The sequence below is a fragment of the Acartia tonsa genome, chromosome 4, assembly GCF_053477335.1.
Source record: "Acartia tonsa isolate MP-2025a chromosome 4, ASM5347733v1, whole genome shotgun sequence".
Taxonomy (NCBI): domain Eukaryota; kingdom Metazoa; phylum Arthropoda; class Copepoda; order Calanoida; family Acartiidae; genus Acartia; species Acartia tonsa.
In genome coordinates this window covers 416,240-429,755 of record NC_137263.1, presented here as the reverse complement: position 1 = coordinate 429,755, position 13,516 = coordinate 416,240, and the positions used below count along the sequence as shown (strand labels likewise).

Here is a 13,516-nt window from a genome sequence, read left to right as displayed (position 1 = left end):
ATTTTAAACAAATACTGCAATGACTAACATGCCTAACATATCCATAAGTAGCGCAGCTATAAAAGTTAACAAACTTTAGTTGCAATATAAAGTGTTATATTATCGGCAAAATGAGAGAGAGAGAGAGAGAAGGCAAAAGAAAAAGAATAAGAGTTAAAGCAAATGAGATAAAAAAGAGAAAAAGCAAGAAAAGATAGATTTATTTTGTAAATAGAGAAGGACATATACAGAGAGAAAGACATTGAGTAAGCTTAGAGAGAGAGAGAGAAAGAGAGAGAGAGAGAGAGAAAGAGAGAGAGAGAGAGAGAGAGAGAGAAAGAGAGATAGAGAGAAGGAGAAAAAGAAAGATAAATTAAAAGACTGAAAGAGATGAAGGAAGAGAAAGAGGTAGTAAGAGAGAGTAAAGGAGATAAAGCAAGTTAAGATAGAGATATATAAAAAGAGAGAGAAACACAGTGAGTAAATTAGAGAGAGAGAAAGAGAGGGAGAGAAAGTTGAATAAAGGAAGAGAGAAGGGTAAAAAGAGAGAGAAGAATATAAAAACCAACAGAGTAGCTCTGCTATAAAAGAAAAAACCTTGCTTATTTGCTTAAATAAAACAAATATTTGAAATTTAACAATATTTTCCTCCGGAATTGATTCATATCCGCTGGATATGAATCAGTTCCGCAAGGTGATAAAACACTAACCGGGTTCTTGTAAAATTTTCACAGAATCATAGACAAAATTATAAAATTAATAATCTTATTATTTTCGCGTCCGCAGCCAACTGACTATGAAACAATATGTATAAAAGCTTGTCTGAACAAAATGTATATTGCAATATTTTTGGCGATTTCACACAAAGTACCTAGTTGAGCACTGAAACCCCCATCCACTTATTTTTCTCAAGTTATTTCAAAATAGGGGGGAGGGTTTTATCATAGCTCACTAGGGTGCTTTGTGTGAGCACCATATTTTCTTTAAAGTTTTATCTCAACTATTCTTCTTTATTTATTTTTAAAATTTACCCCTACGAATTCGCGCCATTTTACCCCCTCCCTCCCCGTTAAAAAATTTTTACCCCCAACCCAAAAAAAAAAGCTTGGACGCTACTATATTCCTCATTTATTAGTCACTACTTTATTCTAGTAGTCAAGGAGGGGATGGGGTAAAAGGAGTGGAGGGGGCTATTGTTATATTATCCAGCTGAAATGACAATTGTATGAGAGTATGTGAAAATATGCCGCAACATCCAAGTACTATATATCGAATAGCAGGTAATAAGACATGTGTAAGATATAAAGATATATAAAGATCTTGTAAATGGCTATACTGATTACTGTCCTTCGCCCGGTTATATAAAGAACAAACGGATGGACATACAAACAGACAAGAGGCGGATATCCGTAGAGTACTAGATAGATAGATAGAAGTATCCATCTATAAATCTATATATGTATCTATCTACCCATCTATCTATCAAACCATCTATCTATCCATTTATCTTTCCACAATTCTATCCATCTATCTATCCATCCATCTATCCATTTATATATCTACCTATCTAGGAAATGGCGAAGTACAAAAAGTCTACAGTTGAGGGGAAGGGTAGCAGCAGGCTGAAAAATAACGACAGTTCCACCCCCATTGCCTTATCCCCTCTTCTCCTATATTATCAGAATTAAACAATTAGGTTTTTAATCTTAAATCTTTTTTACTACTTAAATATAATACTTACTAATCGAATCGTATTATAGACAGATCAGATATTAAAAGGAAAAAGTATTACAATTTTTTAACTTTAAATGGCTGAAGTCCCGGACTAACAAAACTGATATTAATCTTAAAATTTTTATTTTGATATTCGTGGAACATTGTCTGTAATACGATGCTACACATGATTTTTCAGTATGGCTTAGTACCGATTCTAATCCAGTGAATACTAATCAGTTTCAAAGCCATACTGGAACATTTATTCTCCTGTGATTTATGTATTTTTATTATATACATAGATAGTAACTTTTCAAAGCCGCGGATAATTATTAAGAATGGCTTGAAGAAAAAAAAAACATTTAGAAAATAAAATATCTTCCATGGAACTATCCTTGATATAATATATCCTAAATTGTTTTAAATATACGATACCATCTTAAATATTAATAGATAATTTATTTACTTTATTAGTTATATATTTCTGTTTTTTCCTACTCATGGATTTTATCATCCTTGACAACCAACTCTTTGATTGTACCACCTTTGTCTGGAGGTCCTAACTATGCATGGTAATGCCTGTTTTCAAGCCATCACATTCATGTACTACACATAACATTTTTAATGTCTCTAGTATTTCGCAGTTCAGTCTCGAACCCGACAGGTTCTTTATTAATATTATTTATTCAAACTGTTTCTTTACTTTCGTTATTGAGGGGCGTCATTATGATCTGTATATTATATAGTAACATTGTGTTAGTTTGTCTGTTTGTTCCAAAGGATCTTGCTTAACCACCGGACCGATACGGATTTCCTTTACAAAGAAGTTTCTCAAAAGTCCATCCGAAGAGAAATAGCCCCTGGAAACAAATATTTCACCCCTCAAAAAATATTTTTTTCTTTTAAGAGGGGCATCATTATGATCTTATTGTAATAAAGTAACATATGTCTGTTTGTACCGAAAAATCTCAAGAACTGCTTGAACAATATGGCTTTCCTTTATAGGGCCAGTGATGGTTTTATTAGTTTCATTAAAAAAAAACTTTTTCCACCAAAAATTATTATTTAAATATAAGCTCCCTAGAGACTTCTAGTGGCGTAGCCGCTTGCAAAGTATCAAATCTTGATGCAAAATTGCGTACATACAGGATTCTGTTGAAGAACTTATCATACCCTATTATATAAAAAGTGGTTGTCAAAAAAAATAAGGACTTTCTTTTAACGATTATAAAGTTGCTTTGCTTTTAAAATCGTACCTTACTTTAACAGGATTTATTATCCAAAGTTTAGAATCAACCAGACAATTCGAACATGCTTAAATATTTAAAGAGCTAACCATGACGTGCCTACGAACATAAAGAACCTAGTTATAGAAAAACTTTGATAAGAAAAACAAATATTTAGTTAATTTTACATTATTTATTGTACATTATAGAAACATGTTGTCAAAATATAAACAAAATATTTTTCATTTTCAATAAATCAATACTAAATACAAATTTTATATCATATGAACTAATAGGATGTCTTTGTGTATATATGCATACATGGTCAATACTCTCATCTCATAAACGGCTGGATGAACAATTCACTAATTTAGAAAGTTTGGTATTAAACTGAGAAAAGAGTCTTTAGGCAAGGAGCGATGCTTTTAGTAATATGATAAATTAGAGATTTACGGATATTTTTTTTAATTGGATAATAAATTATGTTGTATGTTTGGATTTTTATATCAGAAAGTAAAATAATATTTATAATTCACTGATAAAACTATTTACAACACTCTCATTCATTTACATTTCAATAGAGAGAGGATCAATATTGTCAGCTCTCATCTGGATAGAGAGAGGATCTTCATCAAATATTTCTTCTTCTTTAATTTCTTCCTTGATATAAACTTCTTCACATTTAATTAAACTAATAGATACAAAAGGTGGAACTTTATTGCAGCTTTTTATCATTTCTAAATGTCCAGGGGATTTTTCATGTCTTGATAACTCTAAACCAGAGATATAATGTTTGTCACAAAGTTCACATGAGTATGGCTTCTCACCTGTATGGATACTTTCATGGACAGCCAATTCCCAACCAGATTTAAATGTCTTTTCACATTGATCACATGAGTATGGATTTTCGCCAATATGGAATCTTTTGTGTCGAGTCAATTCACTACTAGTTGCAAAGGTATTTCCACATTGATCACATGAGTATGGCTTCTCTCCAGTATGATGGATCCTTTTGTGATTAGTCAATTCATTACTTTGTCTGAATGTCTTTTCACATTGATCACATGAGAATGGCTTCTCACCAGTATGAATTCTTTTATGGACAGTCAAATCACGATTTAGAGAAAATGATTTTTCACATTGATCACATGAGTATGGCTTCTTACCAGTATGGGTCCTTTTGTGTTTAGTCAAATTACTACCTTCTTTGAATGTCTTTTCACATTGATCACATGAGAATGGCTTTTCACCTGTATGAATTCTTTTGTGTACAGTCAAACTACTACTATTGGTGAAAGAGTTTCCACATTGATCACATGAGTATGGTTTATCACCAGTATGGATCCGTTTGTGTCTAGTCAAATCACTACTTTGTCTAAATGTCTTTTCACATTGATCACATGAGTATGGTTTATCACCAGTATGGATCCGTTTGTGTTTAGTCAAATCACAACTTTGTCTGAATGTCTTTTCACATTGATCACATGAGTATGGTTTATCACCAGTATGGATCCGTTTGTGTTTAGTCAAATCACAACTTTGTCTGAATGTCTTTTCACATTGATCACATGAGTATGGCTTCTCACCAGTATGGATCCTTTTGTGAACAGTTAAGTCTCTATTTGTAGAGAAATATTTTTCACATTGATCACATGAGAATGGTTTCTCTCCCGTATGAAACCTCATATGAACAACCAATTTAGATTTCTGTGTAAAATTCTTTTTACAAATATCACAGGTATTCATGCTGGTATATCCTCTCTCAATCTCCTAAAATAATATTTTTTATTAATTAAAACACAAAATATAGTTTATCCAATATTATTAATCAAACACAACATTCAGGTTAAAACTAAAAAAAAAACGATAACAGCTTTGTTAAAGGAATCATAGGAACAATTGTGATATGCCTGAATTTACGATAAGAGCTACTGTTATAGACGTACAGACAATTGTAAGAAAGCTTCGCTAACCTAAATGAGGGATTTCAAAGTTTGGGGTAAGCACCCCTTTACCCCCATCCTAGGACAACTATGAATTAAGTAGGTAAATATAAATGAATACATAAAACTGGAAATAAATTGTTATTATAGAAGAAAAACATTGATGACAACATCTATTAAAGCCAATCTCAAAAAAAAACAGACTAGCAGAAAAATCTAGGGTTCTAAAGGGATAAGACAATGGCCAATAAATTGATGTACATTCCCTATGATGATGTACATAATTACCCCTTCTGTAGATAAAAATCAATGGTTGAAACGATTGAACACTCAACTTAATGAATCAACCAATCAAAATTTACTAGGTAGTGCCCCCTGAGTTGTTAGGCAAACGAATAAGCAAACGTAATTATAAAATTGGGGACCACTTAGAAAAATCTGCAATCTATCTTTGATAAAAGCTGAGGAATGCATATTTCTTATAAAATTTGGGATCTACTGCAGTTCACGGTAAAATATTGCTGGTTACGCAATTTTCCAAAAATCTATGAATTTTAAAGGCTGCTAGCTGCCAAACGGCTGAACGTACAGATCATGCCCGCACACTGTTTTAAGCGGCATAAGAAGGCCTAAAAATAATCTGGAATAGCCATAAATCAATAATGCATAATTATCTCGCAGTGCAGAGAAATGCGCGAAAAAGACCTATTTTGCGCGTTTTTTCTTTCATGAAGCTTTCCCTGTGCATCATTGGATCTTGGCTATTTCACATTATTTGTAGGCCTGCTTATGCCGCTTAAATTGGTGTGCGGTTATGATCTGTACGTTAAGCCGTTTTGCAGCTAGCAGCTTTTAAAATTCATAGATTTTTGGAAAATTGCGTTACCAGCAATATTTTACCGTGAACTGCAGTAGATCCAAAATTTGAAACAGAGAAGTACAGACAGACCAACACATCAAGAGATATATACAGTAGGTGCGAATTATTTACAAAACAAGAATGACAACATCCATAACGGCATAACTCTGAAATGGAAGGACAAACAATCATTGACATGAGTTTCAGAACTGAATAATCAGAATATATAAGGGGGGGGGGGGAGTTTTGACACATTTGCGTAAACAGTGAGTATAGGCTTTATCTTTGGACTGAGAGGATAGGTTATGAGGGATAAAATCATTCTTATATGATGGATTTTAGCATAAGAGAAAGAGCCTGGGGTAATGGCATGAAGCACAAATAATATATAAATACCTCATAAAATAAAATAGATTTTTAGCATGGATTTCTCTCTGTTCACTGTGATTGTTAGTGACTGACTGACAGTGATATTTTTGTCAACCTAAACCATAAACAATAGTTATGTCTACTAAAACTAAATCTCCGCCCACTTACTTATTTATGATACTCAAATTATATAGGACTCCTCCCACTTTTAATTATAAGCTGGACAAGCAATTTTTTTGGGTTGTAATGTTATTTTAAAAGAATCTGGTGGCAAATTATTAATTAACATTCATTATTTGATGGTGTAGGTTTTTAAAATGTATGTATGTAAATAAAATTTGTTATTATATAAAATAAATGTAACAGGGGCGTCCAAGCTTTTTTTTTTGGGGGGGGGGGTAAAATTTTTTTAAGGCGGGGGTAATTCGGTAATTTTTTTTTACCCCGGGGGTAAAATTTGCTTAAATTAGTATTAAAAATGCGCGCAAAGCGCGCCAAAATTTTTTTTGTTAGAGATTTTTTATTTTACCCCTCCAAAATTATTTGGGGGGGTTAAATACCCCCTCCTAAATGGTTGGGGGTGCCTACGGCACCCCCAGGGTAGGGGTATATTTTAAATGGGGGGGGGGGAGGGGGGTAATCGCCCCATTACCCCCCCTCCTTGGACGTCTATGAAATGTAATGTAGCGGCTAAAACAGAAGAAAAGTAATCTTTTTGTGTTTTATAGACCAATACAATTAATGGACAACAATATTATAGATTTGCTCCGCACATTATTAATACTAAGAAAATAAAGTACCTTTATTGAGTTTATTCCAAAATTCCTCTGCAGATTTCTCTCTGTTCACTGTGAATGTTAGTTGCTGACTGACATTAATACAATTATCAACCTAAAAAATAAACAATATTTATCTCCTTTTTAATGAAAACGAAATCTCCGACCTTCTAATTGTTATGATGCTTAACGCGGACTCCTCCTACTAATACCTAATCAGAAACTTATTCAGCGGGAAATTATTGTTTATCTTCATGAAAAAAGACTTGTAATGAATAAAGACCAAGTCTACCCTACTTACAAGTTACATGTCAAGTAGTAATGTTAAGTAGCCCCGCAGGGTTAGGGCCTCCCGATTTATGGATGCTGTAATCCTTGAATTTATTCTATATTTAATTTAGGCCTTTTTGTAGGATTAGGTCTTTTGTACCATATGACCTTTTAAGTCCATTACCCCTTACTTTGCTGCTCGAAAGGGAGTATTAGAGGTGGTTTAAGAGGGAGTCATAGGTGTACAAGCCTTGAAGTTGGCACGGGCAAAAAAACCATCTAGCTGTGTTTTGCTGGTTTTAGAAACGACATCATATAAGATTTGTGAAAGGTGGTGGCTCAAACAGGACAAATGGAACGTAGACTGTACATACAAACAAACGGACAACAATATTGTAGATTTGCTTTGCAATTAAAACCTAATATAAGAAATTAAAGTACTTTTCATGAGTTTATTCCACAATCAAAATTCCTCTGCAGATTTCTCTCTGTTCACTGTGAATGTTAGTTGCTGACTGAGATTAATTCTATTATCAACCTAAAACATAAACAATAGTTTATTCTTTTTTTTATATAAAATAAAGCTAAACGAAATCTCCGACCTTCTAATTGTTATGATGCTTAACGCGGACTCCTCCTACTAATACCTAATCAGAAACTTATTCAGCGGGAAACTATTTTTGTCTTCATGAAAAAAGACTTGGAATAAATAAAGACATGTCAAGTAGTAATGCCAAGTAGCCCCACAGGGTTAGGGCCTCCCGATTTATAGATGCTGTAATCCTTGAATTTATTCTATATTTAATTTAGGTCTTTTGTACCATATGGCCTTTTAAGTCCAATCCCCCTTACTTTGCTGCTCGAAAGGGAGCATTAGACAAGGTGGTTTAAGAGGGGGTCATAGATACACTAAGCCTTGAAGTTAGCAAAGCAAAAAGGTGTGGAACTCTTGTATTTTCTTCTACCAAATTTCTATCTTTAGTCTATGTCTTTTCCCCTCTACACCGAGATTAAAGGGTTTAACTGTCTATGATTAAAATTTCTAAATCTCATAGAACTTTTTAACAAAGAACAAGGAGAAAGAGTCGTCGCTGGACGTACCAGCGGCGCTGGATCTCGAGTAGGAATCATATTTCTAGAACCAGCCATGTTAATCCTATTAAGTTGGACCCCTTAGAGAATAATGTGGAGCCTTAAGTATAAATAAAACTAAATAACCTGTGCATTTAGAAACAATATTGGTAGGAAACTTGTTTTCTTTGTAACATTGCTATCATCTATACTTGGTGCATTTTTATTCATTATTAATGTTTATCTGAAAATAATATATTTACATTTGATAAATATTCTATTCACACAGAAACCAATAAATTAATGATTGTCATTATGCTTAAAAACATCAAAATTATTTACAGAAAATTAATGTAAAATAAATCATTTTAAAAAAGTCTCTAAAAAAATATTTGTAACATACATATGACAATTAAATAAAAATAAATTCTGAAAATAAAATATTTACACAACACAATAATGTAAAATTATGTACAAAAATTAATTGAGGTCATTAAAATAAAATTACAACATTAAACATTAACAAATATGATCTTTACAGTTCTATTTTATGATAAATAATGTCAATAGTATAAATTCTATCTTCATCATAATTCTGTTCACAAGAAAGAGTATCTTTAATAGTTTGTTTAATATTTTCTTCAATATTGTCAGCTCTCATCTTGATAGAGAGGGGATCTTCATCAAATATTTCTTCTTCTTTAATTTCTTCTTTAACATCAACTTCTTCACATTCAATGAAACTAATAGATACAGAAGGTTGAACTGTATTATTACAGCTTTTCATCATTTCTAAATGTCCAGGGGATTTTTTATGGGTTGATAACTGTGAACTAGAGATATAATGTTTGTCACAAAGTTCACATGAGTATGGTTTTACACCAGTATGAATTCTTTTATGTGCTGTCAAAGAACTAATTTGAGAAAATGTCTTTTCACATTGATCACATGAATATGGTTTCTCACCCGTATGAACCCTCCTATGGACAGTCAATTCACCATAAGTTTTAAATGTTTTATCACATTGATCACATGAATATGGTTTCTCTCCTGTAAATCTTTTGTGGACATTCAAATTACTAATATCAGAGAAAGTCTTTCCACATTGATCACATGAATATGGTTTCTCACCCGTATGAACCCTCCTATGAACAGTCAATTTACTAGAAGTTTTAAATGTTTTATCACATTGATCACATGAGTATGGTTTCTCACCATTATGGATCCTTTTGTGAACAGTCAAGTTACCACTATCCGCAAAGATCTTTTCACATTGATCACACGAGTATGGCGTTTCGCCAGTATGAATTCTATTGTGCTTAGTCAAATTAGTACTAGTTGTAAATGTCTTTTCACACTGATCACATGAGTATGGCTTCTCACCTGTATGAATCCTTTTATGGACAGTAAATGTACTATTATTAGAGAAAGTCTTTTCACATTGATCACATGAGAATGGTTTTTTACCTTTATGAATCCTTTTATGGACAGTCAAGTTACTATTAGTTGTAAAGGTCTTTTCACATTGATCACATGTGTATGACTTCTTACCAGTATGAACTCTTTTATGGACAGTCAAGTTACTATTAGTTGTAAAGGTCTTTTCACATTGATCACATGTGTATGACTTCTTACCAGTATGAACTCTTTTATGGACATTTATATCACTTTTCCGAGAAAATGTCTTTCCACATTGATCACATGAGAAAGGCTTCTCACCAGTATGTACCCTCCTATGAACAACTAAAGCAGATTTGCATGTAAAATTCTTTTTACAAATATCACAGGTATTCATGGTATATCCTCTCTCAATCTCCTAAAATATTATTCTTTTTTGATAAAAAATAAAAAAAAATTTTCCAGTATTTTCATATGAACACAACATTCAGGTTAAAACTGAAACAAGGATAACAACTTCCATAGAAGCAAAGCAATAAAAAACAGCCTGTCAGACAAGCAATACAAATTGTAAAAGTCATATCCAAGTTGTTGTCAATAAAGCTAAATAATTTATAAGAACAAACAACCTTTCTATCAACAATTTTACAGATCCTTTACTTATTGTTAAAGGAATCATCTGAACAATTTTGATATGCATAAATTTACGATAAGAGCTAGTGTTAGAAACGTATATACAGACAAATGTGAAAAAAACTTTGCTTTTAAAAATTATAGAAAGAAAGTAATAAACAAGGTGACAACAAATATAAAAGCGAAGCTGACTAACATGGAATGACGGCATTTATATTTGTGTGCAGAGGTTGGTGTGGTTTTATAACTCAACCATCTCCCCAGTTTTAGTTTATTATTAAAAGAATATTTAGCTCCTCCTCCTATTTTAATTGTCTTCAATGATAAATGGGCGGAGTAAAAATAACATTTGAGACAGGGGAGTAAAATGAGGGATTTCAAAGTTTGGGTTATGTAAACACCCCTTAGGACGTACATGAGTTTGGGCGGTAAATATAAATAATACATTCATATAGAACTGGAAATAAAGGGGGGGGGGGGGGGGGGGCGTAATGACATAAGCTCTTAAACCGTGAGCAAAATGGTCTAAATATTGAGCTAGACCCTTCAAACTTGGTATATAAGCTTAGTCCAATAGGTATTACATCTAAATGGCAAAAAAATCCAAAAATTTTTATTTTTAGGTTAGGTTAGGTAAGAAAAACCCTGCGGAAATGGGGTTTTTAGGCTCTTTTTGGTCTATTTTGATGTGGAAACTTGCCTAAATTGTTTATTCTTAGGGTTTTAACTTAAATACACTGTATCTATTCATATGGACATTATTTAAGATGATTCAGCAAGTCGGAGACCGACCCCAGGGGGCTAGGTGGGTGGCCCGCAGGGGTTAAGTTCATTTTTCCCAATATATTTGTTGTGATACATCAAATTATAGGTTTTTTAGGTCAAGGAACTCAAATTCAGAGCTAAAATAAGCATTAGACTAATCTGAAGCTAGCCCCAGCGGGCTAAATTGGTGGCCCGCAGGGGTTAAGTGCATTTTTTCTAATATATATCTTGTTATATATTAAACTATAGGTTTTTTAGGTCCAGAAACTCAAATTCTGAGCGAAAATTAGCATTAGACTGACCTGAAGCTAACCCGCCCGGGCTAGGTTGGTTTTCTGCAGGGCTTAAGAGGATTTACCTAACCTAACCTAGAAACTTACTTATATTTTCACAGGTTTTTTTCTTGAATAAACTGTGTCTATTAATGAGGACTTTATTTAAGATGATCCAGCAAGTTGGGGACCCACCCCAGTGGGCTAGGTGGGTGGCCCGTAGGGGTTAAGTGCATTTTTTCCAATATATATGTTGCGATACATCAAATTATAAGTTTTTTAGGTCAGTTAACTCAAATTCAGAGCTAGAATTAGCATAAGACTAATCTGAAACTAGCCCCAGCGGGCTAGGTTGGTGGCCCACAGGGGTTAAATGCATTATTTCCAATATACAGCATGACCCTCGAAAAAGTATTTTTAAGCATCTGCAGCCCTTATTTCTCAATGAATTATTTAAAAATGCATATGTCCTTGTTCTCCATAGTATTCCACGTAAGTAGATATAAAAATATTTTTTTTACCTCCATTAACACCGGAGATTTTTAGAGCTAAAGTTTTGAAAAAGTGACTGAGAAAAACAATTTTTTTTGTTTCTCTTATTTTTTGGATGGTTATATTATGTTTTTCTGGCAATTGAATAATGAGACACAAAGAAAAACAAGTTAACTAAATATTTCTTTTTATTCCACCAAAAAATAAAAATTTTTAATGGCAAAAAATACTACTGAATGAATTGATTATTTGCAAATTTTAGGTTATTTATTAACCCTTATTTATAGAAAAGGATTAATTATGACAGTTGCTCCGCCTACTTTTCTGACATCTCAATTATTTAATTAGGGGTAAATTAAGCTTTTTAGACTAAAAAATCATTATGTTTTATTTTTATTTTCTTTATAACTTTTTTGTTATTAAAGTTAGGATTGTGAAACAAAAACAATTTTCCTGCTATATTCATAGAGATTTATTTGGTTTTTTAATCTTAAACAATTTTGCCTAATAAGTAAGTTTTTCAAAATATAATTAAACTAAAAAGACTCAAAAAATATGTGTAAAAAAAATGCTTTTTACTCAAAAACTAAATTTTTTATTTCATTTTTGTATAAAGTCTCTGCTAGTAACAAAAATAAAAGGATTTCTAGCTTAATTTAGCTAAAAAAGTCGTATCATGTTAAAAGTTACTTTTTCCTCAGTCACTTTTTCAAAACTTTAGCACTAAAAATCTCCGGTGTTAATGGAGGTAAAAAAAATATTTTTATATCTACTTACGTGGAATACTATAGAGAACAAGGACATACGCATTTTTTAATAATTCATTGAGAAATAAGGGCTGCAGATGCTTAAAAATACTTTTTCGAGGGTCATGCTGTAGATCTTGTTATATATCAAAATAAAGATTTTTAAGGTCAAGAAACTCAAATTCAGAGCTAAAATTGGCATAAGACTTACCTGAAGCTAACCCCTGCGGACTAGGTAGATTTTCCACAGGGCTTATGTGCATTTTACCTAACCTAACCTAGAAACTTACTTATTCTTTTTTGGTTTTTTCCTTGAATAAACTGTGTCTATTAATTAGGACATTATTTTAGATAATCCAGCAAGTTGGGGACCGACCCCAGCGGGCTAGGTGTGTGGCCCACAGGGGTGTAGTGCATTTTTTCTAAAGTATGTGTTGTCATACATCAAATTATAGGTTTTTTATGTCAAGAAACTCAAATTCAGAGCTATTTTAAGCATTAGACTGACTTAAGGCTAGCCCCCTCGGATTAGGTGGGTGGCCTGCAGGGGTAAATTTTCCAAATTATGTGTTGTTATACATCAAACTATAGTTTTTTTAAGTCAATTTGGAGCTAAAAAAACACAATAGCAACCTGATGCTAGTTTTTTCGTGGTATGTGGTATACATTAAATTAAAAAATTGTATCCTATTAGCATATTAAATTCTTCCACTGCTAACATTGTACTATCAAAATTTAAATTCTTTCAAATATATGCCATATAAATGTAGTTTAACCAATTAACCAGGAAAAAATATGCAGTTCACTAAATTAAGTTCAAATGCATTTTGTGAAACTACCCCTTTGAATTTCTGGATCTAAAAAACCTATAATTTTATGTATGACAACTAAAAATGCACTTAACCCCTGCGGGCCACGCACCTAGCCTGCTGGGGTCTTAAATCTTAAATAATGTTCTAATAAATAGACACAGTTTATTCCAGAAAAAAAAACCCATAAAAAAA

The 13,516-nt window shown here is 32.5% G+C and overlaps 1 protein-coding gene and 1 long non-coding RNA gene across 2 annotated transcripts; both read right to left on the bottom strand.

The window, feature by feature from the left end:
- Nucleotides 1–3,386: 3,386 nt before the first annotated feature.
- On the bottom strand, nt 3,387–4,684 carry LOC145315601 (uncharacterized). Its single transcript, XM_080155578.1, has one exon. The coding sequence runs from the start codon at nt 4,662–4,664 to the stop codon at nt 3,486–3,488; it is 1,179 nt and encodes a 392-aa protein (XP_080011704.1). The 5' UTR covers nt 4,665–4,684; the 3' UTR covers nt 3,387–3,485.
- Nucleotides 4,685–6,156: 1,472 nt separating this feature from the next.
- Nucleotides 6,157–8,412, bottom strand: LOC145315602 (uncharacterized). The gene is made up of 3 exons (XR_013878089.1): nt 8,354–8,412; nt 6,890–6,980; nt 6,157–6,204 (listed from the first exon to the last, which is right to left on the bottom strand). It is a non-coding gene; the product is annotated as an uncharacterized LOC145315602 (long non-coding RNA).
- Nucleotides 8,413–13,516: the final 5,104 nt, after the last annotated feature.

Excerpts from the sequence above, each read along its gene's own strand:
- LOC145315601 (XM_080155578.1), bottom strand. The coding sequence starts at position 4,664 with ATGAATACCTGTGATATTTGTAAAAAGAATTTTACACAGAAATCTAAA.